The sequence below is a fragment of the Haemaphysalis longicornis genome, unplaced genomic scaffold (assembly GCF_048455015.1).
Source record: "Haemaphysalis longicornis isolate Haplotype H1 unplaced genomic scaffold, Haemaphysalis longicornis Haplotype H1 scaffold_6, whole genome shotgun sequence".
NCBI lineage: Eukaryota > Metazoa > Arthropoda > Arachnida > Ixodida > Ixodidae > Haemaphysalis > Haemaphysalis longicornis.
Window position 1 is genome coordinate 49,952,951 of NW_027526407.1, and position 27,860 is coordinate 49,980,810.

Below are 27,860 nucleotides of genomic sequence, written 5' to 3' on the forward strand. Positions count from 1 at the left end.
CCTAGTTCTTTTCTCTTGTTTCGAAGTAGTTCTGTTGACGCTTTCATTGCTCATAATGCTATGTGTTACGTGTAAAGTCAATTTTTCGGCGCGTAAGGAAAATCATAATGCATGTAGTGCCCACGAACATTTTGTACTTATTGTATACGTGCTCATTTTGTGCAGTGTGGTAAATTTGTTTTATGTTTATCCTGGAATAAAATTCAGATGTCTTGATTATAGCATGACTATGCGTTATTTCTTCTCTTAGAACAGAAGTACACAAAATAAGCAAGCATTATATAACCTTGATCTATACTTAAGGCACGCACGCCTACCTGCGTATGTGCGACGCAATTAAACTTAGCAGTGGCGTTGGTAGAAATTGGTATCGGGGTAAAGAGTGGGCACGTTTGTTATATAAAAGGGGGGCCGGGGAGAGTGGTCAAGTGTCATTTTGGGCTCTGTATCCCAAGGCAGAAAAAATTCCGGTCGGGGGGGGGGGGGGGGGGAGGGGGGTGTACGTTTGCTACCCGCTGCAATCAAAATAAACAACTGATTGCGTTTATACAGCAGTGGAAGGCATGAATACAGAGTAAAGGTTCAGAGAAGATGCAAGATGCTTTTATAAACACCGAGGCGAATCATACGACAGTATGCTAAAGTACGTTTCTCTAGTCACGAGTATAAGCTGGCATTGACTTGAAGCACACACGCCAAGGGCTCGCCAACTTGCGTCAGATTGCAATGACATGAGCCCTCAGCGATCAGAGTACTGCTAAGGCTATTATGAAGTCAAATTTTCCCGCTAATGCCACCAAAATGATGTCCCTTTCTGACCGGATCTTGCGTCACATCCTGTTTATTTTTTGTTCCGCCGGAAGTGTTCCCTCCTCACACAGATGGCGCTAAGCGCCATGAGCAGCTTAAGAGCCGCCATTTTCTGAACGTATGGGCTTCTATGGAAGCTTCGCTACCAGTTATATTTACCTTGGCTGCTCTGTGGGCTGCTCGAGTCAGTCGGGTTGGTCGGGTGTTTGTGCCTAAAATGTTTCTGTTGTTGGCTCGATGACGGTAAGTTTGCGCGTATTTTATGTCGTCGAACTTGTATTTGAGTCTGCGGGCATAGTTACAACAGGAAAACACAGCGGAGCTGAACTCTTTCAACTAAATTTAAGTGGCGGAAAACGCGCCTTTCTGCGCGTGCCTGTCATAAACCGAAACTTGGAGAAGTCCCGTTTAAACTTCCGATCGGAGTCAAAGCGCGCACTTTTGTTGATGTCGTATTTTAAATACCCGCCTACGCATTAAAACTACGCAGTGCAAAATATGATTTGCATCCGAGTCGCACTAAACGGATCTCCCCCGGCGCTCCCCAGGGAGGCGTCAGGTTTGATCGATGAGGTCTCTTCTAAATTACAATCGTTAACGTCGTTACAGCTCACGCACACGACTCAGGTCAAAAAGGTGCAAGCTGAAATACTTCCACTACAGCTTTCAATGAATAAGTCGCGAATAAAGCGGTGAACTATTTCTCGGAATGTTCAAGTGCAAGTGTGTTGTGCAAGTGCGACACAAACGCGATGTCGCGCATAATCAAGCTCGTGAACTGCGTTCAGGAATTGTTTTACACGCTCCCAGGCAACTTGTTCCAAGCGATGGTACTGGAAAAGTAACCGGACTTTTTTGCGCGCTGTTCGGGTCCGTTTTCGCACTTTGTCGTCTTTCTCTCGGTTGACGTTCGGGCACAGAGTCACAGACCTCACTTGGGAAAATCAGCGTGGCATTATCTCTGCCCGGCCACACTGAATTCCTTGAAATACAACTTTAAAAGGGCCTGGAGCTATTTGATGCAAAGTTGGAGTGCCCTTTGGTAAAGAGACATTAATCATGAAACTAAACCATATACTACTGAATGGACTCTCACACGCTCGTTTTGTGCTGAGATAGGCAAGTTGCTGTCATTTAGCATGACCTTGATGTATGTGGTTGAAAAAACACATTGCCCACTTTCGATGATCACTCATTTCCCTTTTCTACCCCGCACAATTAATGATTGGAACAATATACACCCGAAAATTGTGTAAACTCTCTCGGTTCATTACAAGCAAATGTTTAGTTGTGCCGAGCGTACACTGTTGTACACTTCTTGTTTCTTCTTTTTGCTGTTTACTCTTTGTATTTTTGTATGATTGATATTTTTACCACCTTATGCCCCTCCTGCTTGGGTCTCCGTGGCCTGCAGTACGTATGTTCCTAAATAAATAAAATAAAATTTAATTGACTGTTACGCTCCTTAGACATAAAGACGAAAATGCGGAAACACCTTTGCAATAACACTCCCAGTGAAAACTTGAAAAATGCGTTATGACTGCATACGATTACAATGCAATCACTGAGTGCGCTTCGTACTGTCCTTTACATCTAAAACACTCTTTTATTGCAGTTGCTTGCGTATTGCTCTGTTTTGTAGCGTTAATTGACAAAAACTGAAGTGGAGATAAACAGAGTTAGGACGCTGACCGTTCTTTTGTCAAGTCGCGTGCTCAATTCCTATGACCGTTCACTAGCGTGCTGTCCATTTGTTATTCACCACCCATCAAGCTGTGCTGTCGATCACAATGAGCGTATTACCAGCATGTCCAGCTGGAAGTAACACTGTGTACTTTTTGCCATATTTGCCTCTGATCAAGTCTGCTGGCAGTTACCAACGTACCGGTACCAGTTACCACTGTTAAGGCGATAACCTTAGAGGTGCCATGCAGACAAAACCCAAGTTTGGTTCATTTGGAAGATTGCCTCGTTAGAATCATGCTGACACCACCTTTAATGCACATTACACTAAAATAAGGTACATAATTAGGAAAATAGGGAATGGCCATGCGACCCACTAGCTCATTTATTAGGCAGATATGCAAATTAGGCAGGACTTATAAGCTTGCCGAACAAGCTATTTGCACTTAAATGTAACGCATGTTCATTTTACAGCAGTTAGAATGATGGGGTAGAGAATTGAAGTTATGAAAGTACACGTAAACATACAAGTACCGATGTGTACCGCTGTTGGTACTGCGCGCACTGTGCTTGTTTTAGCTCCACAGCAGACCGCCACTTTGGAGTTATCTTACACGACACTGGCCGATTGGTGTAAGCGGCGTTGTTTTACGTGGCCCTGTTTGTCAAACATACCCCATGTTTCATGAAACGATTACTTTCTGCTTAAAACAAAAACAAGCCAGATGCAAATACGGTCAAAAACAAAGAAACGGGGGACAACGGTTCGCGGCTTTATGGTAGTGCCGTCTGGTGGAACTGGCGGAAAGCAAGGCTGCAGGGCCTAATGTTGCACTGGAAGTTTGTTTTGCCTTTGCCTTGGAAGTTTGCCTTTGTGACTTCATGGCAGGCGTCACGGAAACACACGATTTTGCGGGAGAATCAAAATTTTAACCTAAATTGATTAATTTCTCAGTGAATACGGCATCTTTTTTTAACAGCGCTGGGGACGCTATAAAGCACGAAATCTTTCGAATAAAACAAACTTGTATTTTGTCTGCATGGCCCCTTTAAGGGCCTCGTGTGAAACACCAGCTTCGGGACTCGTGTGAAACACCCCCGGGACTCTCCCTAATGCCATCTTGGCGAACCTGGCAGGTATGCTTTAAAAAAGTCTCTGATCAAAGTGTCGCCGGGTGAAGCCGTATTGCTTTTGCCTTCAAAGCACACAAGCATATTTAAGTGCCCGAGAATTCTTTTTTTGCAGTGTCTCACTAAGCGACTTGAAAGGGAACTTTCATTGGGCAAATGGGGTACGGAAAGAAGAATGCTAGGGGTCACGTTTAGGGATAAGGAAACAGCTGCGTGGATTAGGGAACAGATTTGGGTGGAAGACATTCTAGCTCAAATTAGGCGAAGAAAATGGGCGGGCCAAGTCATGTGCTTGAGGGACAACACGTGGACCATCTGCTTAAAACGAAGTAGCTGCCAATAGACCGTAAGCACAATAGGGGTCGGCCAAGGGGTTGATGGTGGGATGCTCTACGAAAGATTTTTTTCCTTCAGAAAAACCAAAAACACTTCCATGTCTTTACCCAAAACTTCTTTGCAGAGTCCTGCAGTCGTCATTGCTCTCGCTCCACGATGAAAGGCACGTCGTCCACCCGGTGTAGCCCGGGCTTGGTGGCCTGCTATGTCCTGACGGCGATTGCCCTTACGGGGTGCGGCCTGCTGCTGCTGGCACCTTTCGAGCGGCGGAAACTGGAGACGGAGTTTGCGCCGCGGCTGCTGGAGTCGTCGCCCGAGGTGGTCGTGCCGTCGGACTCGGCTTTGGCCGACGTGAGAGTCGAGTCGTGCTCGTACTACACATGCTTCGACGTCTACCGATGCGGCCACCGGCACGACCGGGTCACAGTCTACATCTACCCACTAGTCGAGTGAGTTTCCAGCAAAGCGTGAGCGTGAACGCGCGACAGAATTTTTTGTTTGTTGTCTGTACTCAGTCCCGTTGTATGTTCGTGTCGTCCCAGTTTCTCAATGAGTTCTGTGGAATGCGCTGGCTTGGCGAGCACCATAACTGACGCGCGTCATTGGCTAATGCAATACCGCTTGTTGTATCAAACTGTATGGTCCAGCTTTGTCGAAGCACAGATTGTTTGTCCGTTTGTTTTATAAAATAATGAATCTATTGTGAGCTTCTAGATTCCTGAATTGATTGGAATAGCTGAGTGGCATTGAAGCAACATTGAAGCAACGGGAACGGTATACCTTTGGCAGTTCTTGGTGACTGAGGGGAAACTCCTAGTCAAAGAAAACTTTTAAGTCCACCTCATTAAAGCAGGTGTTCTTGTTCTAAGGTTCTCTTTTTTTCTTTTGCTTGCCTCTTCTCGTTTCGTATTTGTTTTTCCCTTATCCCACATCTCCATAAGAAATCTCAGATTCTGTTTCTTTTTTTGTGTTTTGTAAAAACATCTATGCGAGTATCAGCTGAATTTATTTATTTGCCCAGAGGTAATTTTTCTTGTGTGCATGGTGTGCCATATTGAGCATTGCAGATTTAAAACGAGAAAAACAACAGGTGTATGAAACAAGTGAAGTGCTACTTCAGCAAAGGGTTGGGGTAAACGCTCAGAAGTATGTGAGAAAAATGTAGAACCTAGCTGCAGTCTAGGCACATTATCCCAACAAGTGGTGCTCCTAGATTTGAGTCCCAGGCCAGTGCAAATTTTTTCCAACTGTGAAGTTTTTAAGATCACCTCTACAGCTTTGCTTTGGTAATTTTATTCTGGATTGGCGATAGCCTCATTCTTGTAAGGTGGAAAGAGTGAAAGTAGGGTGTGTGTGACTGGCAGTTTAGCTTATGTTCACTCTTGTGACTGTTTTGTTGGTGGGGAACAATGTTTTGGTTCCTTCTTGTTCCAGCTACGTCAATGAACAAGGAAAGCAGCTGACTCGGCAGGCCTCCCGAGAGTTTATGGAACTCCTGGAGGCGATTCAGCACTCAAAGTTCTACACCCGCGATCCGTCAAAGGCCTGTCTTTTCGTCCCCTCAATCGATTTGCTGAGTCAAGACAGCCTGAACCTCAGGGCCATATCACAGATTCTCAACTCGCTTCCATAGTAAGTCACTTTTCTTGCATTCGGGTTTGTTTGAAGCGTATGACATGAAATTGTACCGGATGATGAATTGAAACTTGGAAATTTCGCATTGCTAGTAAAATGTTGTTGCAAAGAACTCGACACACTCATTTGGGCAGACAACAGCAAGGAATGCGCTTTAAAGAAAAGTAGGAGGGCCAAATATTAAGTGCCAATTACTTATTTTTTTAGGGAAAAAGCCAGTGTACTAGCAGAAAAGCGGCTCTTAAAGGGACCCTGCAACACTCTTTGAGCAGTGCAAGTAAACCTGCGCGACGTTTAGATTACACTGCCAGGAATACCCGAGCCAAATATTACACGTGCACGTGAAGCGGTGAGCGCGCAAATCGATGTGAAAGACGCGGAAAAACAAACCGCTCTCTCTTCAGTTGTCCTCATTATGCATGGCCTAAGGGACGTCACATAGGCCATGGCTGCCCGATCGGCTGTCACTGGTCAACTTCGCGGCTAGATTCTCCCATTTCCGTCGTCGTCATCGCTGTGTAAGAACCTCTTCTATGCCTGAACCTGTAGGCACAGTTTTGCCGTTTATTTTGTGTTTTGAGTGCACGCGGAGTTTGAGTGATGAGCTCAATACTTCCCTTTCAACGGGGCCACTCGACTACAAACGTTTATTGCTTCAAAAACGCCCTACCAGCCCGAGCGCGCACTTGCGAGCAGGCACCTATGCCTGCTTTTTTGTGGCACCAGACCGGAAATAGGCCCCTCCGCGTTGCGGAGAAAAGGAGAAAACTACCTGGCATGTGGATATATCGAAGGCCGCCGAAGAGAACGCCGCGAGCCGCCCCCCTCTCCGGGAGAGAGCGCGCAGCTTTCGTCGCCTTGTCCGCGCTCGAGTTGAGAGGGAAGGATTATGCGCGATTTCTCATCGCGCGTAGTTTCGTTAATTGTGAACGGATTTTCATAATTCTTGCGGGAGGAGATTTCTGGGACAATAGACTTTATCCCAAAATACAGTACTAGTAGTCGATGACAAGTGTTGCAGGGTCCCTTTAAGAAGCGTCCCATAGCACTAGCTTAAAGGGGCCGTGCAGACAAAACACAAGTTTGGGTTCTTTGAAAGATTGCCTCGTTAGAATCATATTGACACCACTTTTAATATAAACTTTGCTCAAATAAGCTACATAATTAGGAAAAAAGGCAATGGTCATGCAACCCACTACGTAGCTCATTTCCCGCAACAGAACCTGTGATATCGTATGTAGCAGCTCTGCGATTGGCTGAGGCCAGCAAAAGCGAACACAAATGAGGCAGGGCTGATAACCTTGCCGAACGAGCTATTTGCGCCTATTTGTGCGACGTGCCAATGGCAATTCTGCTTGATCAATGCAGCTGGAACAATGGCACCAACCACCTGATATTCAACATGCTGCCCGGAACATCGCCGAGTTACGCGACCCATCTTGAAGTAAACACCGGGCAGGCCTTGGTCGCGGGCGGCGGGTTTGATTCGTGGACTTTCCGGCGTTCGCACGACGTCAGCATTCCCGTGTTCAATCCGGCGAGGCACGACGTCGACCCGTCTCTCGCCAGGAGGTAACTTATCCCCTTGCCGAGATCGCTCCCGCTACTGGTGGCACCGGCTAAGCTCTAAAGTTGGCTTCTTGTTTCTAACACATTTTGACTTTCTCGGCCCTGAATTTTTTCTATCTATCGGAAAAAGTTTTTCTGTGAGTTTTCATTGTTATTTGGACTCTATATGCTCACAAACGAGAAATTAAGCCTGTGATGCAAGTGATTAGCGACTTACAAGCATGACATCTAATTTCATCATCTCAGGCAATTAAAATTATTGCTTACTGCAGAAAAAAATTTTTTGCTTGTTTCCTAAATTTGGGAAGCAGGGAGCCCACATACAAAAAATAGGGCAGGTGTTTTAAAATTAAAATTTAGAAAACAGTAAATTTAAAAAAACTATTTTTAAAGTACAGCCATTTCATCAAACAACAACTTCGGACCTTACGGTCACTTCAACGTCAATTTGGCCTTCACTGCAAAGCCTTTCCCTTTTTAGCTTTCAGCTTTAGCAAAGAACCAACAGTGGTGATATCTATTGAAAGAGGCATCTTTGAAGAAATATTTCCCAGTAAACTGGCTGTTCTGGTTTTGTTCTCAAAGTGGTAAAAGTACTTTGGTCATGTCCTAAATATAGGACACCAGGGCTGAAAGGGCAGAAGCCTCAAGTGTCCTATTGTGCGAAAAAAGCATCCTATCATGCGGTAGAGATAACAGCCGCCACAGTAAAGGGTAAAAAAAACATTTACAAAAATGTTGGAATTTGTGCCAGGGTGCTATGTGGATTAATTTTGGTGAAATGAGTCAATTATTCTGAACAGAAAATGGAGTACATTGGAGTTGGAATAGGAATTGGACTTAGGTTTCCATGCAGTAGCACTGCAACGTTGCCCGAGTGCATGCGGCACTGATGTCGTATTGTGTGACAGGTTAGCGTGACAGCACGCCAGTAGAACAGACACGGGGCAGCCGCAGGGAACTGCGATTCAGCAGAGACTGTGGCATGAGGTGAAGTGTTGCCAGTCAGCTTGTCAAAGTAATTCGTGCGAAAAGACAGAAATGAAAGTGAACAAAAAGATGCAAACACGATGCAGCAGTGAGGAAGCCATTGATCAAGGCGTCACCAGTCGGGCTACAATGCTTTCGCCTTCAATGCACATAAGCAGACTTAAAGGGGCCCTGCAACACTTCTGATTGACATTTCCACCCTTTCCTTCGCATCTGGAAGCATTGTGGAAGCCATAGTTATCGCCAGCGCAGACTGGCACTGCATGATTTGCTCGTCGCAGCATATCCGCCTTCGGTTTCTGCTTTGCTTTCGTGGCGATTTTTTTAAAGTGGCTACCGAATGTGTTTATTGCTGAAATGGCCACTGCATCGCTCAAATGACGTAATTCAAGTGCTCGAAGAATGCCAGTACCAAGGAAGAAAAAAATTCACAGCATATCCACGGGGTGAATGATGATGAGTGGGCGAAGCTCCTGAGGGGAAATCATCGGTAAAACCGTGACTCTTCAGTGAAAGTTCGCCCACTACATCTGTGTCCGAACGTAACGTCTAGAAAGTCTCGCTTAAACCACGCGTCGGCACCTTGGGGCTGAGCTCGCCTGATGCGTTTTGCAGACGCCTCACGAGCTCTCACTGCATCGGGGTCTGCCTGCCGATACGCGCGCTTTCTCGCCGCTTCCCGTTCTCTGACGTTTTGGAGATCCTCTTCGCGCCGCAGCCGTGCCGCTTCGCGTACGGCAGGGTCCTCGCGCCGTTGCCGTGACGCTTGGGCCTCTCGTTCTCGAACGCTGGGATCTTGGCGGCGGCGTCGCGCAGCCAGACGACACGCTTCGGCCTCCCGCTCTCGTACGGCAGGATCTTGGCGGCGGCGTCGCGCAGCTTCACGGAGCGCTTCTGCCTCGCGGGCTCGCACATCTGCAGCCTTATCCATCGGGCGACTCCGAGCGCGCGCCAACAGCGAACGGATTTTATTACAACGCTCCCCGCCATCTAGTAAACAATCCAAGAACTAAACTAGAGGTAGCCACGCCATCTAGTAAACAATCCAAGCGCATCTTTTTATCATATACAAGTACCGCCATCTAGTAAACAATCCAAGAACTAAACTAGAGGTGGCTACATACATACGTCGAGGATGGACAGACCCACGCCCTAAGGAGCTTCGCCCCTAAAATCTTTTGAGCAAGTTCCTAAGTTATCTGATGGGCATAGAGCTGCAATTTTTGGTGGAGGTAGTTTGTGACCCTTTATTCTAAGTACTGGATGTGTTTGTTGAGTGTGTTGTGAAAGTGTCTCAGTTTAAATAAAAGTCGGAAAAAGTGTTGCAGGGTCTTTTTATTAAAGGTGTTGTGCCACCAAATTTGTTGCTTGTGCATTCTTTGTTGCAAATGTTTTATATTTCTTTAGAAAACATGATACATGCTCTCACACGCACATATTCTGAGTAAAAAATTTATTATCGCACGATTCATGTGAACAGGATTCGGTTTCGGTTTCTGGGTGCCGATTCAAGCGGTGACGTCACAGTGTTGCGAGTACGCTCTGCCACGTGTGTCTACCATGCGGCGCTGTGGTACGCTGCGACTTTACTGCGGCGTGTGCTCCCGCACACACGTGCTTCACCACGGAAGTAAACACGCCGACTCGTCATGTCAAGCCGCGACAGCTCCGTCACGGACTCTTTGTCTGCATCCTCGGATGCAGACAAGTGGGTGTGCAAACCATGGAAATGCAATTGGATATGCAAACCATGCCCCTTAAGAAACCGCTAAAAAAAATTAAAAAAAAGCTTCCCCCGCCGCGAATAGAACCCGCAACGTTGACCGAACGGGCGCGACGCGCGAGACCACTGCACCACCGGACAAATAGTACTACGACGCGTAATAGCTGGAGACCCATCCTTCGAGTCGTACGTCGATGTGTACTAGCTAGTTTACAGAATTCCTGGCTGGTAAACTGAAATTTCTTAAATAGCGCTTGCACATCAAGGTTCCGCGAAGCCCCCGCAATAGCTTGTCGCCATCAACTCTGCTCCTTCGCAAAAGCGCTCGCAAAAATAAGTGTGCCCGGCTGCCACTGTGATTTTGCACTGTAGGGATAGTGCTTGCCGTACTTTGGTTTTACGTGAAAAACCCTGGCCGATATTGATCTCTTATTACCCAAATTACCCTACGTAACTCTTCTTCTGCACAAAACTGACCCTATATTTTCTACAGGCGAGCCGATCGCACACGCATATGCAGTTTGCAGCTCCGGGGTAGCGGCGTTGCCGAAGAGCACGGCTGAAGCGTCGAACGCCAAATACGGATCGCAGTAGCACTAGTGTTGCGTTGCATGAGCTTCATTGACTTTACTGAGTTTATTACACTCACGAAACTAACAAAATAGAGCCGCATTCGTTGCGGCACGAATGTTGTCGGGGCGCAGTTTTCGCTTCTCGGTCGATTCCCGGCGACGCGTTGCGCGACCAGTTGGGCGACCGGTTTTGTTGGCGTCTTCGGTCGGCGAGTGAGTCAAACTACGGCGAATTTCCATCGGCTGAAGTGTTTGTGTCGCCGTCGGCGTAGTGTGACAACGCGGTCTGGAAGATGGTTTGGCAACTCGTCGGCGTCGCCGTCGTGTAGGCCTAGTGTGTCTGATACTACTACTACTACTACTACTAGGTGATTCGGGTGAAAAGGAAATGAAGTGCACTGGTACGACTGGTAAATGTCTGATACGACCAAGCAACCAAACAAACTGTGGTAACTGGAGTTCACATTGACGTCGCTCAAGTCGCTAACGTGGTGTGACGTCACAAACTTTGTTATGCTGGCAATTCACTGACGTCATGGTTAGTGGCGCTAGCGATGGGTCCCGATTTCCAGAAGAGCTTTTAGGTACTTTTTAGAAGTGAATTAAAATATATATTAAGTGCTTGCTGTACCCGGCACTTCGTGTTGAGGGTCCTTGCATACAGAGGAAGCCTACAGCAGGCTTTTTACAGACTTAAAATTTGGTGGCACAACACCTTTAAGTGCCCACAGGAATTTTCTTTTTTCTTTGTCTGCGGCTTCCCTGTAGATTTCACCGCCGGCCTGTAAACAGCTTGCCACATCGTAACCTTGGACGGTTGTTTTTCTGTTTTTCCTCCTCTCCACCCAGGTCTGATCGGCCCTGGTTGCTGATTTCGTCTCAGGCACACATCCACTTCGAGTTTCGCGTCGACGTGGCGTCGCTGGCGAAAGTGCACCACAATGTCCTTAACCTCACGGGCTGCGGACACGCCTGGGCTACTGGAAACCATAGTGTGCGTTGCCATGGCGGCAAGCACTACAAGTACCCGGACATCCTGACGGTGGGTAATTCCGCTCCGTTTTCTTTTTACGAGCTCAAGCAGTAAGAGCAAATTCAATTTTTGTTTAACAAAAGGTTCTTATCGAATGAATTTAAGAAATGTGGGGAGAAAAGAGAGAGTCTTTGAGTGAAACTTTACTATGGTGAAGTTACAATCTGAGAACGGTTGGGGTGGGACATCTCAGGAGGGTTTGTATAACTAAGTGTCTGTTAAAGTGAAGTTTGTTTGTGTGAATTTGTACTCTGCAGCTTTAACAGTGGTTGTATGGTGCTGTTTTCTCGCTTTGAAACTGATAAATAAAACGGACTTCTTGCTGTTATTTTGGTTTTGTGCATTGCAAATCACTCACTGAAGTGGCCGTGTCGACAACAACTGTAAAAGCTGCCTGGTGTAACTTGTTAAATGTACAAGTTGCACGTGCTTTTTGTCACACATTTTTGGGAAGCTCCGCAAACCACTCGTGGCATCGCAAATCGTGGCGCCGAAAACAGACCGTAACGACTTTACCAATCACCTTAGAGTGAACAGTTTCTTGATTTGTTTCGGCTAGTGACGGCTAGCTCACTCAACAGGCCGTAACAACCGTAACAGATCGTAAATAGACTGTAATGACTGTACCTATTATCTTAGAGTGAATACAGTTTTTTGGCTTGTTTCGGCTAGTGACGGCTAGCTCACTTAACAGACCGCAACGACCCTAACAGACCGTAACGACTTTACCCACTGTGTTAGAGTGAATACAGTTTCTTGGCTTGTTTCGGCTAGTGACGGCTAGCTCACTCACAGGAATGCGCGAAAGCCACACCTGTAGCAGCTGGGAGGAATAAAAGAGAGAGTGCATTTTTTACAGGAAGGCAAGTTCTGCCTGGTTATCCGAGCGGCTAGGCTTGGCCAGATGGCGCTTTCCGATGCGCTGTCGGCTGGCTGCATTCCCGTCGTGGTGGCGGACGAATATGTGCTGCCCTTCTCTGAAGCGCTGGACTGGAAGAGGCAAGTTACTGTTACGTTTTAAAAACCTGAACTACAAAAACACCAAGTTAGAAAAAGAAAAACATGGACAGCTGATGTTCAGCTAATATTTTCTCACTGGAAAGCCGGTTCAGCTTAGGAAACGAAATGCTAGAAGAAATAAAAGAATGCAGCTACCTCGGACAGATGGTTACTGCTGACCCCATCCACAAGAGAGAAATCCGACGCAGAATAGGTATGGGCTGGGGAGCACTCGGCAAGCTACCTCTGTCACTCACAAGAAAAATCTACAACCAGTGCATACTGCCGGTGATGACATACGGAGTTGAAACTTGGCACCTTACCAAAAAACTAGAAAGCAAACCTTGGTCGGCTCAACGGGCCATGGAACAAATATTTTTTGGAGTAACACTCAGGCACAAGAAGCGAGCTGCCTGGATCACAGAACAAGCTAGAGTAGAAGATATCATAGTTGAAATAAAGAAGAAGAAATGGACTTGGGCTTGGCTATGTAGTGAGATGAACCCACAACCGGTGGACAATCAGGGTAATGGAGTGGATGCCAAGATATGGGTCTCGAAGGGGAAGGTTACCCTGTTGTTTAGCGCAAAAAAAACTGCGGGTATGCTTGAGGCAAAATATATGTGACTAATCGGCAGCACCCGCATTCATTTAGTTGGGAAAGCGTTGGGTTGGTTTTTATGGTAGTACAGTGTAGACCATTTATAACGTAACCGCTTATAGTGCGGGACCGGATATAACGCGGGTTTTTGCGACCACCGGTTTGCCTCCCATAGAACTCAATGCATAAGCATACCGCTTAAGATGCGGTTGGCCGAAGCACAATACCGTTTATAGTGCGGTTTTTCGGCGGGTCTGCTGATCTACCGGCGCAGCTGAGGCATCGTTTTAGGGTAGCAAAAGAAAAAGAAAGGATGAAATCGGCCATCTGACGCAGCGTGCACCCCTTGCCCTCCTCTAACGTAGACACCCAAAGAAAAAAAGATAGGCACCCTTTAGTTGGTGCGTACGTGATAACCACAACTGACCTTGCTTGATGCACCTCGGAAGATAGCGACAGACTCCCCATCCGCGCGCGGCAAGTTGATTATATTGATCGTGAACCGCATTGCCCGTTTTCGCGCACGAATCGTGCACATCGGCGTCGGTGTTGGGCGTGAGTTTTTTTTTTTTTTTTTTCGTGCTCGTATCGACGATTCCGCGCTCGCGGTGGCTTCTTCGCGTGGCAGTGGGAGGAGCCTGACGACTTGCACCAATGGGGAGACGCGTACTTAATGGCGGGAGATTCGAAGCGCTCAGAGCCGGCTAGCCGCGCCAGAGATGTTTAGGCTTACCACCGCGGTATTTTTTGATGGGCGCTTTCACAAGCAGCGTGGATGGCAGTTATATTCCACTTTTCGCCCACAATATTAGCTCTTTTCTTGCATGAGCACCTTCGCTTGCGCCCCGTGCGGCATTTCAGCGAGCGGTTAGAAGCGGTCGCTGGAACTTACTGGAACTGCCTGCACCACTTCACGGCCAGTGCCGACGCCATGTTGCCGTCTGTTACCGCGCCGCCCACACCACGCCAGTTGTATCCGCGCCGGCGTGCACTGCACGTTTTCGCGATACCAAATCTACCACGCGGTTCACGCTTGAGAACGTTGTTGCAGATAAGCCACCGCTCTTTCCCTTTCCGAACATTCGAGCCGCGCGAAGCCGAAGATTTCCACCACCAGTACGTTGCGGTGATAAGCAGCCGCCTTCGGCATCGTGAACACAAGGTGGGGTAAAAAAAAAATCCCGCTGGCGTTCTTATCACGTCTTGCGGCATCTGTTCATAGACGCTAAAAACGCAGCCATGGTCTTTCAAAACAAACACAACGGAAGTTAAAGCCGCGCTCGCCGTTGTGAGACTGCGCTTTTGCCCTGTAGCAGCGGCTGATGTTAAAAATAATACGAAATATAGACCGTGCCTTCGTTTTTAAGTGCTGTGCATTTGAGTGATGATAAATATAGGTTGACTTGAGAACTAGGTGGCGATGTGGTTGAATTTGCGCGTGTTTTGGTTATAGTGCGGTACCGCTTATAGTGCGGATTTTTGCGGCTCCCGCGACATACGTTATAAGCGGTCTAGACTGTAAGTGAAAAAAAAGTGGCAGTGCAACGCCGGTACGTGCGGGAGGAAAAGCAAGCACAAAAAATTGGGCCCATCTCCCCACGAGGGGGGACTCGAGTAAATACGTCGCGTAGGGGGTGGGTGTATTGCGTTAACGTTAGTGTTTGGGGGGTGGTGGTGGGGTGGTAGTGAATGTGTTAAAGGAGTACTGACACGAAATTTTCGTGTTACGTTTTTTTCGCTGCTATGCGGGCCTACCGGCCCACTAATCATAGAATGACAAATTAGACGGTCGAGCGCAGCGTAAACATTCATTTACGGCGTCGTTTATTCGTGCCAGTTTCGGTTTCGACTGAAAAACGCAGAGCGGCCGCCATAACAGGATGTATCACATGACGTCACCATTTTTGCCGCATCGCTGCCTTGCTGGAAGCGCGCGCGAGCAAGCGCCCAGACCGGCCGAGGTCTTCGCCGTCCCCACAGACCCGGGCAGCATGACGTCAGTCCCAAAACCATGACGTGTACACACGCCCGAGCAGCGCGCGCCAACCGCAGCCAGCGCGTCGGCTTTGTCACGGGAGCCCCGACGTCGGCAGTTTGGGGCAAGTAGCACATGATGTCATGTCGGCCCGCTCTGGGCTTTCTCGTGCGGGCGAAGATTAAAATGAATTTTGAATATGTTTCGCTGAACTGGTGCTGTTGAAACTTGCTGGGAGATATCTCCTGATAAAAAGGAAGCGTTTTACATAGTTATCACAGCTTTGAAATTTCGTGTCAGTACTCCTTTAACTATTATTGCTTATTACTATTAATTATTATTATTTCTTTCATATATTAATTATTACTTTCGGGATTTTGCGACTCGAGTCCCCCCTCGTGGAGAGATGGGCCCAATTTTTCTTTTTTTTGTGACACAAGAAGTGAAGGCAAGGAGTAGGTTGTTGTAAGTCGTTATTTATTTATTTGTTGCTGTTGTCGTTGTATTGGACGCTGAGAACGACGGCTTCGTGGTCGCTAAAGTGTACTGTTAAGGGGTCTTTAAGCAAGACGAGATCGATGCAACTGCTGCCGTGTATCAGCAGCTTCTTGACGTAGTTTGAATGAGTCAAGGATATAAGGCGCGTTCGTAGCCTTTGATTCTGTGTCGCTTTTGTGGCGCAGTGGGAAGAGCACCATGTACCTCGCGTTCCGCCCACAGGGTTGTGGGATCGAAACCAGGTGCCGATATCTATATTTTTTTTATATATATTGTGTAGGGGGAGGGGTGCGGACGGACAACAACGCTGCACCTGTTGTTGAGAGCGAGGAGGGTACGGGGGAGAGACGCACACCTGCGCCTCGCCGCGACGCGCATGCGCAGTGAGCGTGTGGACACCGCCGCCGACAGTCGAGGGACATCGTGCGACTAAGAAACGCTCCGCGTTTAAAAGAACGGAACTCCCGCTGGCGCAGTTTAAGGAAGGGGGTGCAGTGCGCGAGTACTGCGGAGGCGGGAAATTTGAATTGCATTGGGTGGTAGCAGTGAGCGGATAACGGTGCTACAGCCCATTATGGCGAATCACTGCTCTGCGCTTCCGGCAGCTATCACATTGAGTGGAACGGCTTTAATGTTTTAGTGTTTTCTCTATTGCATCACTGCTGTCATTATGTGGCACGAAATTTTCAAGTTTTTCAGTCACTCGGCATTTTTTCATTTCAGTAAGAATCTTTTGTTGCTGGAATGAACCTGAGTGGATTGATAAAGGCTAGTTCTTAAAAGTTGAACAAGGTTGTATTTTGTCTTCACGGCCACTTAAAAGGCATTTTTTGTAATTTTCTAACCTTATGTGCTTGAGTGTATACATTGAGTGTATTTCAACATCCTGAGCACAAATATGCAGTCAGTTTTCGTCTATGGGGTGTAAGTTTAGAGTTGTGAAACGTTATGCCACTCCGTTTCTGGCAATTTCTTTCATTTACCTATGAAATACTTGAATAGCTTTTATCCCTTTGTGCTCTAGACGGACCAGGGAGTGCAACTTTACCACAGCAGTGATTTTAGCATTGTTTCTGCAAACATTGTTAACTTCATAAATGTACTCAGGTCATCAATTACCAATGTTTTTGTTAAACTAACTGCATAAAATATTGGGCCACAAGAAAGAAATTCTGTACTTTTGTGACTCTATTGTACTGTTCAGTTCATAAGCTTTTGAATGCAGCAAAAATGATACAAATCGAGACAGTACATCCCAAGATATTGTACCCGATGGCTGACCTCATGGGAAAAGAATTGGTCCTGAAAAAACAGGGCACGAAGTCTGGAAACAGGCAAAAATGGTCATTTAGGCAACTTCAGAGGGCAACAGCTTTGTGAATACTTATGATAGAGCTATGATATTTTGCAGGTACTACTTTCTTGGGGACCTGTGCACTGAAAATAAAATTAGTGCAGAAAATTGATTTTTTGGCAAATTTTTAATCCTCAAGACCAGTGTCTCCCCTTAAAGGAGCCATGAAGAGAAAATAGAACTTCATTTAATTTGAAAGAACTAGGATTCAGTATCTCACTCAGCTCCATTACAGTCACAAAAGACGTTTTTTTAACTAAAAAAAGCAAGAAGTATTTAAAAACTCAAATTTTGCGCCACAGTGACGTGTTATGAGCAAGAATGACGTCATATGGGCCAACAATAAAACATAATTTTCAGTGCGTTCACTGCACGTTGGCATTCAAGTGATGCGGTCAAATGGAACTAGAGGCGCCATTACAGACGTCCAGTCATGTCTCGTCGCGACAGGTCAGTTAGGCGGCCGCCAATCGCACAAACAAGGTTCCGTGACGTCATAGAAAAGTTGCGGGAATTGGCTAGGGGGTCGCAACTGCTTCACACGTTTTCTTTCATATCTCCGTTATTTGTTCGAAGATTGCGATGATATTGGTATCATTGTTATCGGGACTAAGCAGTCTTTCTAATAAACCCATCTTGTATTTTGTCTTCATGGCTCCTTTAAGCAAACGTGCAGACCCCCATATGCACATTGGCAGAAACCCAAATGGAAGAAACTGATTTGCAGACGTTCTCTTCCCTTTCGTCAACAGAGCTTCCATACTGATTCGCGAAGATGAATTGCTGGACGTCGTCGGCATCCTGAAAGGGATCCCGGAAGCTCGGGTGGCGGAGATGAGGTCGCAAGCATTGCTCATCTGGGAGCGCTACTTCAGCAGCATGGCGAAGATTGCGATGACAACGCTCGAAGTTGTGAACGACCGCCTGTTTCCACACGTCGCCAAGAGCTACGAGGACTGGAACGACCTGCCACCCGGGGTACGGCTCCTTTTGGTGCTTATACGTGGCCTCAATGGAGCCAGAACACCTCAAATCGCCTGATACACGTGTGATATTGGTCTTATCACCTGGTACGGGGGCTTATCACCTGACACGAAGGCTAATCGCCTGACACACGTATGACGATGATGCTTTGCTTAATTAAGGGGGCACGTGGGTCCTAGGGACTGAAAAATTGCCCAAAAAAGCATTTTTTTCGGTATCACTTTTCTCTTGATTTGCACAGTTTTTCCTCTGAAAATTCCGTACGTGGAACAGTATTAGGTACTTATAAAAGCTATAGAGGCCCGATTTCAACAAAGAAATAACAATTTTCCCATAATTCCCCACTTGTTTGCCACGAATGGTATCGCAGTGATACAAAATTCTTGAGAGGTACATCCCAGCATGTAGTCCAGCTAGGGAGATCATTTCTTTTGCACTGTGAAGCTGAATGCTTAAACCATCTAATAAGGGAAGCAGATTTTGCATTTTGTGTTTAATTAGCATCATTTTTTATTGGTTAGCAGGAGTAGGTCAAACCTAGAACCTAGTTCAAACTTAGGTGTTGGAATTGATGTAAACGTGTATGTGATTGCAAAACAAAAAAAAACTGCTTCCCACATTTCATTCTCCACAACTGGTATCTATTCATGACTTGCTAGTAATCTTTTGTTGAATAGTTTTTTCCTATTGTTCTCAAGAACAATCAAGGAAACATTTTAATTAATTCAGCAACTAGTTACCTCACATCAAAACTAATTAGATATTTGAAATCAGCTGAAAAACCAAATAAGCCCTTCATCAAAATTGGTTGGAAAGCAAAAATAAAGTTTCTAAGACCAGTGTGCCCCCTTAAGAGTACGAATGAAGTGCTGAGCCTGCAGAGAAATGTCTTGAAACGTGTAAACTGCATCCTGTAAACTTTTGCCCCTAGGTGTACATACAGTCAAACCAGGATATATAGGATTCAAATATGACCGTGAAATTGATGTTATTGATAATTTACGAAATGCATAATGTGTATACAGGAAATTTTCTAGGGTGTCCAGACTGTTTAATGTAAGGAATAAGTCGAGAGACCCGAATTCGGCTGACTGTTGAAAATGTTTTTTGTTGTCACTTGTTTCTGCTAATATAGATGTGTGTGCGAAATTTTTTAATTGGCTGAGGGTGCTTATAACAGATGGCACATGCTTTAGCAATAGACACAGGTGCTGCTAGATTGTGGTTGCATGCAGACATTTAGTTTGGCATGCGACTGGAATTTAAAAAGCTATGTCGAAAATATGACCAGCGGCTTTACTTCTTCATTACTATAGAGCATGGCTTGAGACTGGGCAAGTCAGCTAACTGTATAGCACGGACGAAGCTTGAACTGTAGAAGTGGGTGCAGTATATCACTGAATATTCAGTTTATTCTACGCCAGCAGTCCTACGTAGTGGCGCAAACGTAATTGCACATAGAAAATGCACAAGAAAAACAAACATTCGTCTCTGTACAAGTTGCGTTGCTTGACCAAAGTGAACACAAACGAACTCGCTGAATTCACCGTCCTGTTCAAATTGTAAGGCAGTCCGACAATTATGGTTTCCATTTAAAAAATTGCCCCTGTGTTGTCGCGTTGCCTTCTTTATCTTTTCGTCCTCTCCTTGCAGTCTGAGCTAAGGTAATTACGTTTTGTTTTTTTTTCCGTAACAGCTTGTGCCTCCGGCGCCCTTCGCCATACCGTTTGTGGCTCCCCGTAGCCGGGGGTTCACGGCCGTGGTGTTGACCTACGACCGGGTCAACAGCCTCTTCAAGGTCGTGCAGCAGCTGACCGAGGTTCCCAGCCTGGTCAAGGTCGTCGTGGTGTGGAACAACCAGAGAAAGTCGCCGCCACCAGGTAAGCTCTTACGGGCCCTCCCCCTGCTTGGTTATAGTTTCTTCAGTTGGCCGTTGCCATCCGCATTGAAATCTTGTAAAAGGAACTTTATGTTGGCAAAAGATGTCGTCTAGTTATAGCACTTTGTTACAGCTTATACCGTGCCACACATACACAAAAAATGACATTAAGTGTTTAAGGCCTCAAGATACCGAATGACATTATTTGGGCGGGCTGTGCCACACGCGAAACGCAAATTTACGTTAGACATGATGGTGATAATGACCGAAAAGAGAAATGTACTTATTTGTGAAGTTTTTAACGTAGAGAGAAATGTCTTGCTAGGGTATACATTTTTTTTGGGGAGGGGGGGGGGGGGGGGGGAGGGGAAGAAATAATTATGAGAGATAATGTTTTCTAAAAAATGGTGTGAGCCGATTCTAAAAGTGGCAGCAGCAGCTGCCGTCGCCTGCCAGCAGTAGCCAAATCCGAAAAATTCAAAACGACAAGTTACACGATGTTTTGCCTTTTGCTGCTGTTTTAGTTAACTTCATCTTCTTCAGAACTACGCCACCAAGAGTGCACAAAAAATGGCCTTACTTCGAAGTTCAGCTACGTTTCCGCATGCACACTCTGGTGCTGAGAGTTTCGTTGGTTTCATTTGATGCCCGTCGTGTTCGAGAGCAGGCAGATTTAAGGCGTTCGTGAAGGCGAATGAGTTGTGCAGAACTCCTTAAACCAAAAATGACATTAGAGCAAATGGCATTAGATTTTTGCGTGCAGCAGTGAATTAATGGCACTAAAACTTGAGGCATTAAGCACTTAATGTCATTTTTCGTGTACATGTGGCACGGGTATTAATCTTTGAAATACATTTTGTAAGTACTTGATGTCTGGCAGTGTTGTTATTGAAAAGTCGTACTCTTCCAAACTCCGTGTGAGAGAAGTCTACAATTTAAGGGGAAATTGCACCATTGCGAAAATTCTTAGCATTGATTTGCTGTAATGTCGAATGAGTATAAGTGCGAAGGCACCTTAAGAAGAATAACTTAGCTAGTGACTAGAAAAGGAGGAACTTAAAGAAAGAACTCGCAATTTAGTTTGTGCTTCAGAAAGACAGTGCACCATTGACACAGATGATGGTGCACGGAAAACCAGAATTGTTGTTGCTCCATTTCTTTCACACACTCCATTATTTTTTTCTGCGTTGCACCACGAGTGTTTCGTTTTTGAAAGGGTTGCAGCATTTGGAAGCGAGTTATCTGCTCGGTTACAGGCGCAAACAAAGCGTCAGACAACGCCCATATTGCATTGCACACTGCAGACGACCTTGCCATTTGATGTGCCCAGATTTCACCGTGAAGCTTTAAAAAAAATGGGAAGCACTGATATTCGTGTTGTCTTTCACAGCAGTAACATACCAGTCTGTTCTTCTGTACAGAGTTCATGGTACGAGCAGAAGTGTGGCTTCTAAGAGTTTTAAGTTTTACCGAAGTATTAGTGGAAGGTCACGGCATAAACCATCTTTATCTTGTGGTAAATCAGTGGAAAGTGTTTGCTGGTAATGTTCTTTTAGCGTGTTTTTCCCACCACACCTTGGCCTGAATTTTCAATTCGTTGCTTTGCTCAAATTCTGTACTTTGAGAGTTGGCTTGCAAAGCCACAAAATTCGTGTCATTTACAGTCGAACCTCGTTGATACATTAAAAAAAAAAAAAACACGCAATGAAGAAACGTACTATCCAAAAGAAAACGTACTACGGGGAATTTTTAGTGTTTGCAATTAAGAGTGTAGTAGCCAGGAAATCATATGAACCGAGAACATGTCGAGTTTCTACCGTAATGTAAACTTGTAATAGGCTGCTTTGTGTAAAATTTGTTGTTAAACTCGGGACATTGGACGAATTCGGAAATGCATAATTGAGGTTCGTGGAAATGCGTAGTTTGGCGACGGGGGCCTTTGAGTAGGTGATGTTTGAAGCTCGGAACTTAGCCCAGTCTTCTCGAACTCATCCGCACACAGCATCTGCCTGGCCCAAGCTGACCAAGCCCTTGAAGGTGATCAGGACCAAGGCGAACAAACTAAGCAACCGATTCTACCCATACAAGGACATTGAGACGGAGGCGGTGCTTGCCATCGACGACGACATCTTGATGCTCACGTCCGACGAGTTGGAGTTTGGCTTTGAGGTCAGGACTTCATGTTTTTTTTTATAACTGTGTCTTTAGAACAGTGATCAGAACTTGGATGTCAATGGAAGCAATCCTAAACTTTGAATAAAGCCGCATTCAGTTTATTTGGGGGGTGCTAAAGCAGCCGTTGTTTTTGCACTCGTCAGCTTTTACTCAACGCGATGTTATTTGGCACCTTATACGTGAAGGTGGAATGATTGTAGTTATGTTTAATGTGTTGAATTGTGGCAGCTTTGCTCTACAGAAAGCGTGTATACTACATGGCTATGCAGTGTGAAGCACTCAGATCAGATTTTCTTCTCAGCTTTGTTGCTGTCAGGTGAGAGGTTACGGCTGCCCCAAGTTTGAGTAATTTTAATAATTTCTATGTAAGTCCTGCCACAGATTTATCACTCTTTTTTTTTCTCCCCTCATTGTGCACATGAAGCAATAATCGAGCCAAACTACTTTACCTTTTTCCCTTTATCACCGCGCTATTTGAACAGGTGTGGCGAGAGTTTCCGGACAGGATAGTGGGGTTCCCGTCCCGCGTCCATCTATGGGACAACGCCACGTCTCTCTGGAAATACGAGTCCGAGTGGACCAACGACATTTCCATGGTCCTCACGGGAGCAGCGTTTTACCACAAGGTGAGAGAGGGAACTTTGTGTGTTCTGCTTATCCACACCATGTGCAGTGTTGCATCAGTGCAGTTGTTTAAATGCAACATGGAAAGCTTTCGAAAAATGTGAGCCCTTCCACTAGCGCAAAGAAGGAGCATCAGGGGAGCGGTATCAGTTGACTAAATAAAGAAACATAGGCATAACTTCCGTAGACTTTCAAATTAATTCTCGTATAACTTGTTTCGAGATAGCCATGACAAAACAAGAGTTACAGCCGTCTTCTGCAGCCACACTCCCTTGATAGACAGCAGACAGCAGACAGCAAAATAAAATTGAATTTGAATTTGAATGTTCGTGCTTGCAGGTGCGGCAGTAGACGGTAGACAGCAAACGGAAATTCTGTAACTTTCACAACTTCACTGTTAACTAATTGTGACAAGTAAATAAAACTCGGCATAATCATAGAGTCGTCTTAGCGGCCAATTTCAGCGATTTTTTTTTCCAAGACACCTACGTTAGATTGAAAGCTACAGAGAATTTTACACTAGCTCAGGTGCAAGCAAATGCAGTTTTCTGTCGACACGTCGCGATAGACGCAGAAATTTTAGTCAGAACCTAGCGCTTCGCTGTAAAAACAAGTATCTGAAATAGGAAAACGGTTTATCGTGCAGCATTACAGCCACGAGTACTTCGACCGGCTGCCGGCCGACATCCGGCGCTGGGTGGACGACCGGATGAACTGCGAGGACATTGCCATGAACTTCCTAGTGTCCAACATCACGGGCAAGGCACCCATTAAGGTCGCCCCGCGCAAAAAGTTCAAGTGCCCCGAATGTGCGCGCCTCGACAACCTCTCCAACGACCTGCAGCACATGGCCGCCCGGTCGGACTGCGTCAATGTCTTCGCTCGGGCCTTTGGCAGGATGCCTCTCCGGGCCGTTGAGTTCCGGGCGGACCCAGTGCTGTTCAAGGACAACTTCCCCGAGAAGCTCAAGAGGTTTCCCAACCTTGGGAGCCTATGAGCAGGAACAATTTCCCCAAAAAGCTGAAGAGGTTCCCTAGTCTGAGGAATCCGTGAGCAGGGACAATTTCCCAGAAAAGCTGAAAAGGTTCCCTACCCTAGTCTGGAGAATCTAAGCAAGGAAAATTTCCCAGCAAATCTGAAGAGATTCCCTAGTTTGGGGAATCTGAGCAGGGACAATTTTTCAGAAAAGCTGAAGAGGTTCCCTAGTCTGTGGAGACTGAGCAGGGAAAATTTCCCCAAGAAGCTGAATAGGTTCTCTGACCTGGGGAGCCTGCAAGCAGGGAGAACTTCCCAGAGAAGTTAAGAGGATGGGAGTCTGTGAGCAGGGATGCCGTCCCCAGGAAGTTTACAAGGTTCCACAACCTGGAAAGCAAAGATGACTTCCCTTAAAACATTCCCCAGCCTGGGGAGCCTGAGAGCAAGGACAGCTTTCCTGAGAAGCTGAAGAGGTTCACCACCCTACAGATCTGTGAGTAGGGACAACTTCCCCCGAGATGTTGAGCGGGTTCCCCAACTTGGGGAGCTTTTGAGTGGCAGTTGAATCGGTTGCTTTGCTGCTGCCCTAGACTTTCAGAACTTTTGCCTTAAGTGCTTGCTCGTTTGCGCTTTGACTTAAATCTATTTGCTTTCAGTACCAATTTCGGACACTGCTGACACCTCTTATAAGCAATCTGCCCGAATCTGCAGTCAGCATTGGCCGTGAGATTTTGATGTGTTTCGGATAAGTCAAGCGGCTATCATTGCTGCTGAAATCTACCTAGCTGAATTGGGCATAAAATCAAGTTAACTAAAGTTAAAACACACAGCTTTATACTCTAGCGAAGCAAGGCCTCTAATAGAGTCATATGAACAAGAGCTGACTGTACTTGACGTTGTAATGACCCCTAGATTATAAAATGTGACATATTTGTCGAGTGAATGCATACGGGTGAGCGCTCGAGGCTAAAGTTTCTTTAAAGCTTGGCAAAAACAGTTCAACTGTGTATATGTGGACGTAGTGACTTTCATGGTGCTTTGGAGAGAGAGCCTTCTTATTTCTTTTTCCATTTAGCTGAATTGCAAGTTCCAATTTCGGGTGCTGACAGACTCGCAAATGATGTTAACCACCTGGTGGTCCGTTGCAAACTTCGCTTTTTGTAGAGTCCTGTGGACTCTTGGCGGGACCTTAAAAGACAGTGCAGAGTTTCATTTCTTGCCGATCTGTAACCGTCATATGCTGCTTCTCGTTCAAAAGTATTCAGCATTTATTTTTTTTAAAGAAAAATCCAAGAAGCTAAAAATACCTGTTTTTTTTATTTAAATTTAAATTTAGTTTTAAATTAGGTTTAAATTAGTTTTAGGTTTAAATTTAGTCAAAGCAGTTGCTGTTACAGAAAGCTCTCAATTGCTATCACACATTTGAAATTTCTAGTGCTAAAAGCGAAAACATAGTTTTAAAATTTCCGTCTCTGAACTAGCATCATGAGATATATTACAGATAAAGAGTGGTAAAAAAAAAGGTTTACTTTATTTTAGCGAACAATTTTGTGTTTGTGTTCTAGATGATAAACCCACTTCCTTTAGACATATATTTAGTATAATATGCTGGTTATTGTGTTTGTGTTCTAGATGATGAACCCACTTCCTTTAGACATATATTTAGTATAATATGCTGGCTATATCACCTTTCTTGCAGCAGATTCTTGCCTAGGTCCTGATCAGATGAAATAGAAATTTCAAATTTGTTACTTAACAAGTTGGTGATTTTGTTAATACAAAAAGTTGCATCAAAACCATTCCACAAGTAACAGTTGATCAATGCTTAGTGTTGCAAACTGTCACGGCCCCACAGTTTGATTGACTGTTGCTAGCTTTTAAACTACAGATAACTACAGCTTAGCTGTCCGCATTGCAGCTAGCTACAAAATGGCCTGCATCAACACAAAAACGAGTTGCTTAGTTTTTTTATCACCAGTATTAAAGCCACTAGTACTACTACTTTTTATCGTTTTATTTTTAAATAGTTACGCATTTATTTGCTTGTTGATCTCTCTACGCATTTTGGCAACAGATCTGCTGCTTGTGCAGTGTTCAATCCATAAACCAAACAACGCAAGCTCTGTTCAAAGAAAGCTGTTGAACATAGTTTTCGACTTGCTGTGTTTTTGTTACGCATGCAAGTGTTTTGTTCACGTAATGTACGGCAGCTTTTTATTGTGTTGCGCACCTATTTTTCACATTTATAGAAGTTTCCACATGCCTTAGTCCTTTATTTATGTCTTGTAGGAACAAATAAGTTTGAGGGCATTATTTTATTTCTGAAGAGGCATAGTTTGTACCAACCTTCGAAGTGTAAGCCTCCCAGAAACTTACTTGCGCTGTAAAGCCGTAGCGTTTGGCTGTGTCTTGAGGGATTGTGCTTACTGAATGCGCAGCTTTTGACGGTGCACTCGAGACTTGCTACCGTGTTCTTTTGTAAAAAAATCAAACAACCGCACCCCCTTGACTCAAACCTTTCTGCTGCGTTTTGTTGACTATCAAAATGTTCTATGCATATCTGCTGTATAGCTGAACTGAAACTTTCACCTGCCCTAAGATGTATCTTCTTGGCTTCTGATGCGTTTTATGTGCTTAAATTTGTATACTACCACTTCTCATGTTTTTTTCTGAAGTATGTAATTTGGCTTAGCTGGAAGGAAATGCATTCCAAATGCAGTAAAATCTCGTTGCAAGAGACACTCAAGGAACCCAGGAAAGTTTCTTGTATGCAATGTTGCTAACATGGCAAGCATAGGAAAACCAATCAAACCGTTTTTGTTCACATGTCTCTTATAAACCGGTGTCTCTTGCAATGGTGTCCCCTGTAACAGGGTATTACTGGACAGGTTTCAAAAAATTTAAAACAATATTTTGACGTGTTGTAAAAAAACAGTATTTTCAAATTACATGCAGTAATACAGTAGATAGTTGGTCGTGACAAGGCATATCATGGCGGATTAAACTGGAGTGCTATTTTTCGTATGACGTTACTTCGGCACCAAAGTGTATAACGACATAGCAATAGCTGAACGGAATACATATCTCGAATTGAACGCTTTTCTGATTTCTTGTGGTGTGTGAGGAATTTAGCTCGACAAAAATTCCAGCTTGCGTGACAGACAAGCAATGAATGTGCCATGCATTCCAGAGAAGTGTCAGAAACAAAGCTCACGTGTTCCACACCCGTTTTCCGATACATTCACTGAACTTGTCTTTTAACAAAATTTTTTCTTGAATGAGTGATTTTTTTTTTTTGTTCCACAATTTATTTTATTGGTATTTAAACTTCTGCATGAACAAGTTGTATGTTCTTAATAACTGTGCCAAGTGTTTCCGGAAACTGAGGAATGGAGACACATAGATTGTCCCGTTCTGTAGCCTTCTTTCCGCATCTTTGTTAATGTAATTTCTCTACCTTGTGTTGAGTACTGTTCCAAGCTCACTTAATGCAAACAAAGTATTAAAATATGCAAGGCAGTGTCCTTATTAAGTACATACGTTAATGAGCGTGCCACCTAAAGTTATTTTCTAAAAGGCTTACACACTTAATTCTATCACGTTCCTTTCTGTCTGCATTCCATTTTGTAGCAGATGTCTTTCCAGCGCTACCACTACAACTTTCCGAATCTACTTTTCTTTTAATGTTCCCACCTTCGATGTGCGTGCTTGCCTTTGAACAACCCTATTTTCTCTTGTATGTTTAGTGTGAATGAGAAGTTGTCGCGTCTTGTTACAGACTTGTCGCAACCGCGGCAAACTGAAGTCGCATGTTAGGCTAGTTGTTAGAGAAATTGTCATCGCCAACACATATCACCGGTATGATGCACATTGCATTGTGTGATGCAGTTGTTTTAGGAGTCAAAAAAAAAATGCTGTTGCAATCAGCACACACTGTGTAGAGTGCGATCTACGAAATGTGTTGACATGCACACTGTGGAATAAAGGTTGTTCGTTTCTTACAAGCGTGTTTCTCTGTTTCTTGAAAGGCTTTTTTTAAGGGGGCACATGGGTCTTTGATCAAAAACTTTATTTTTACAGTTATGATGATGAAAATTGGGGGGCATATGTAGTTTTTCATTCTGACTGTAGATATAAAATTTGTTTGTGTGTAAAACAACTACATTCATTCTTTGAATTTTTACATTTGATTTTCTGACAGCTTGTGTAAAATAACTGCAGGAGTAATGCAGCTGAAGAAGGTAACAGTGAACTGTGCACAATTCAAGGAGTGCAATAAGACTAAAATTATCATTCTATCTGGTCTGTGGCAGA

The 27,860-nt window shown here is 45.0% G+C and overlaps 1 protein-coding gene across 2 annotated transcripts; it reads left to right on the forward strand.

Moving 5' to 3' along the window:
- The first annotated feature begins 978 nt into the window (after positions 1 to 978).
- On the forward strand, positions 979 to 27,550 carry Sotv (exostosin glycosyltransferase sotv). 2 transcript variants are annotated; one of them, XM_077674258.1, is made up of 12 exons: positions 979 to 1,053; positions 4,085 to 4,409; positions 5,395 to 5,592; positions 6,964 to 7,167; positions 11,299 to 11,491; positions 12,342 to 12,481; positions 17,662 to 17,887; positions 19,590 to 19,773; positions 21,775 to 21,941; positions 22,430 to 22,573; positions 23,218 to 23,599; positions 23,656 to 27,550. In XM_077674258.1, the coding sequence occupies exons 2-11, from the start codon at positions 4,117 to 4,119 to the stop codon at positions 23,566 to 23,568; spliced, it is 2,100 nt and encodes a 699-aa protein (XP_077530384.1). In that variant the 5' UTR covers positions 979 to 1,053; positions 4,085 to 4,116; the 3' UTR covers positions 23,569 to 23,599; positions 23,656 to 27,550. The 2 variants fall into 2 exon arrangements, with proteins under 2 accessions (XP_077530384.1, XP_077530383.1); XM_077674257.1 differs by having other exon boundaries at positions 23,218 to 27,550.
- Positions 27,551 to 27,860: the final 310 nt, after the last annotated feature.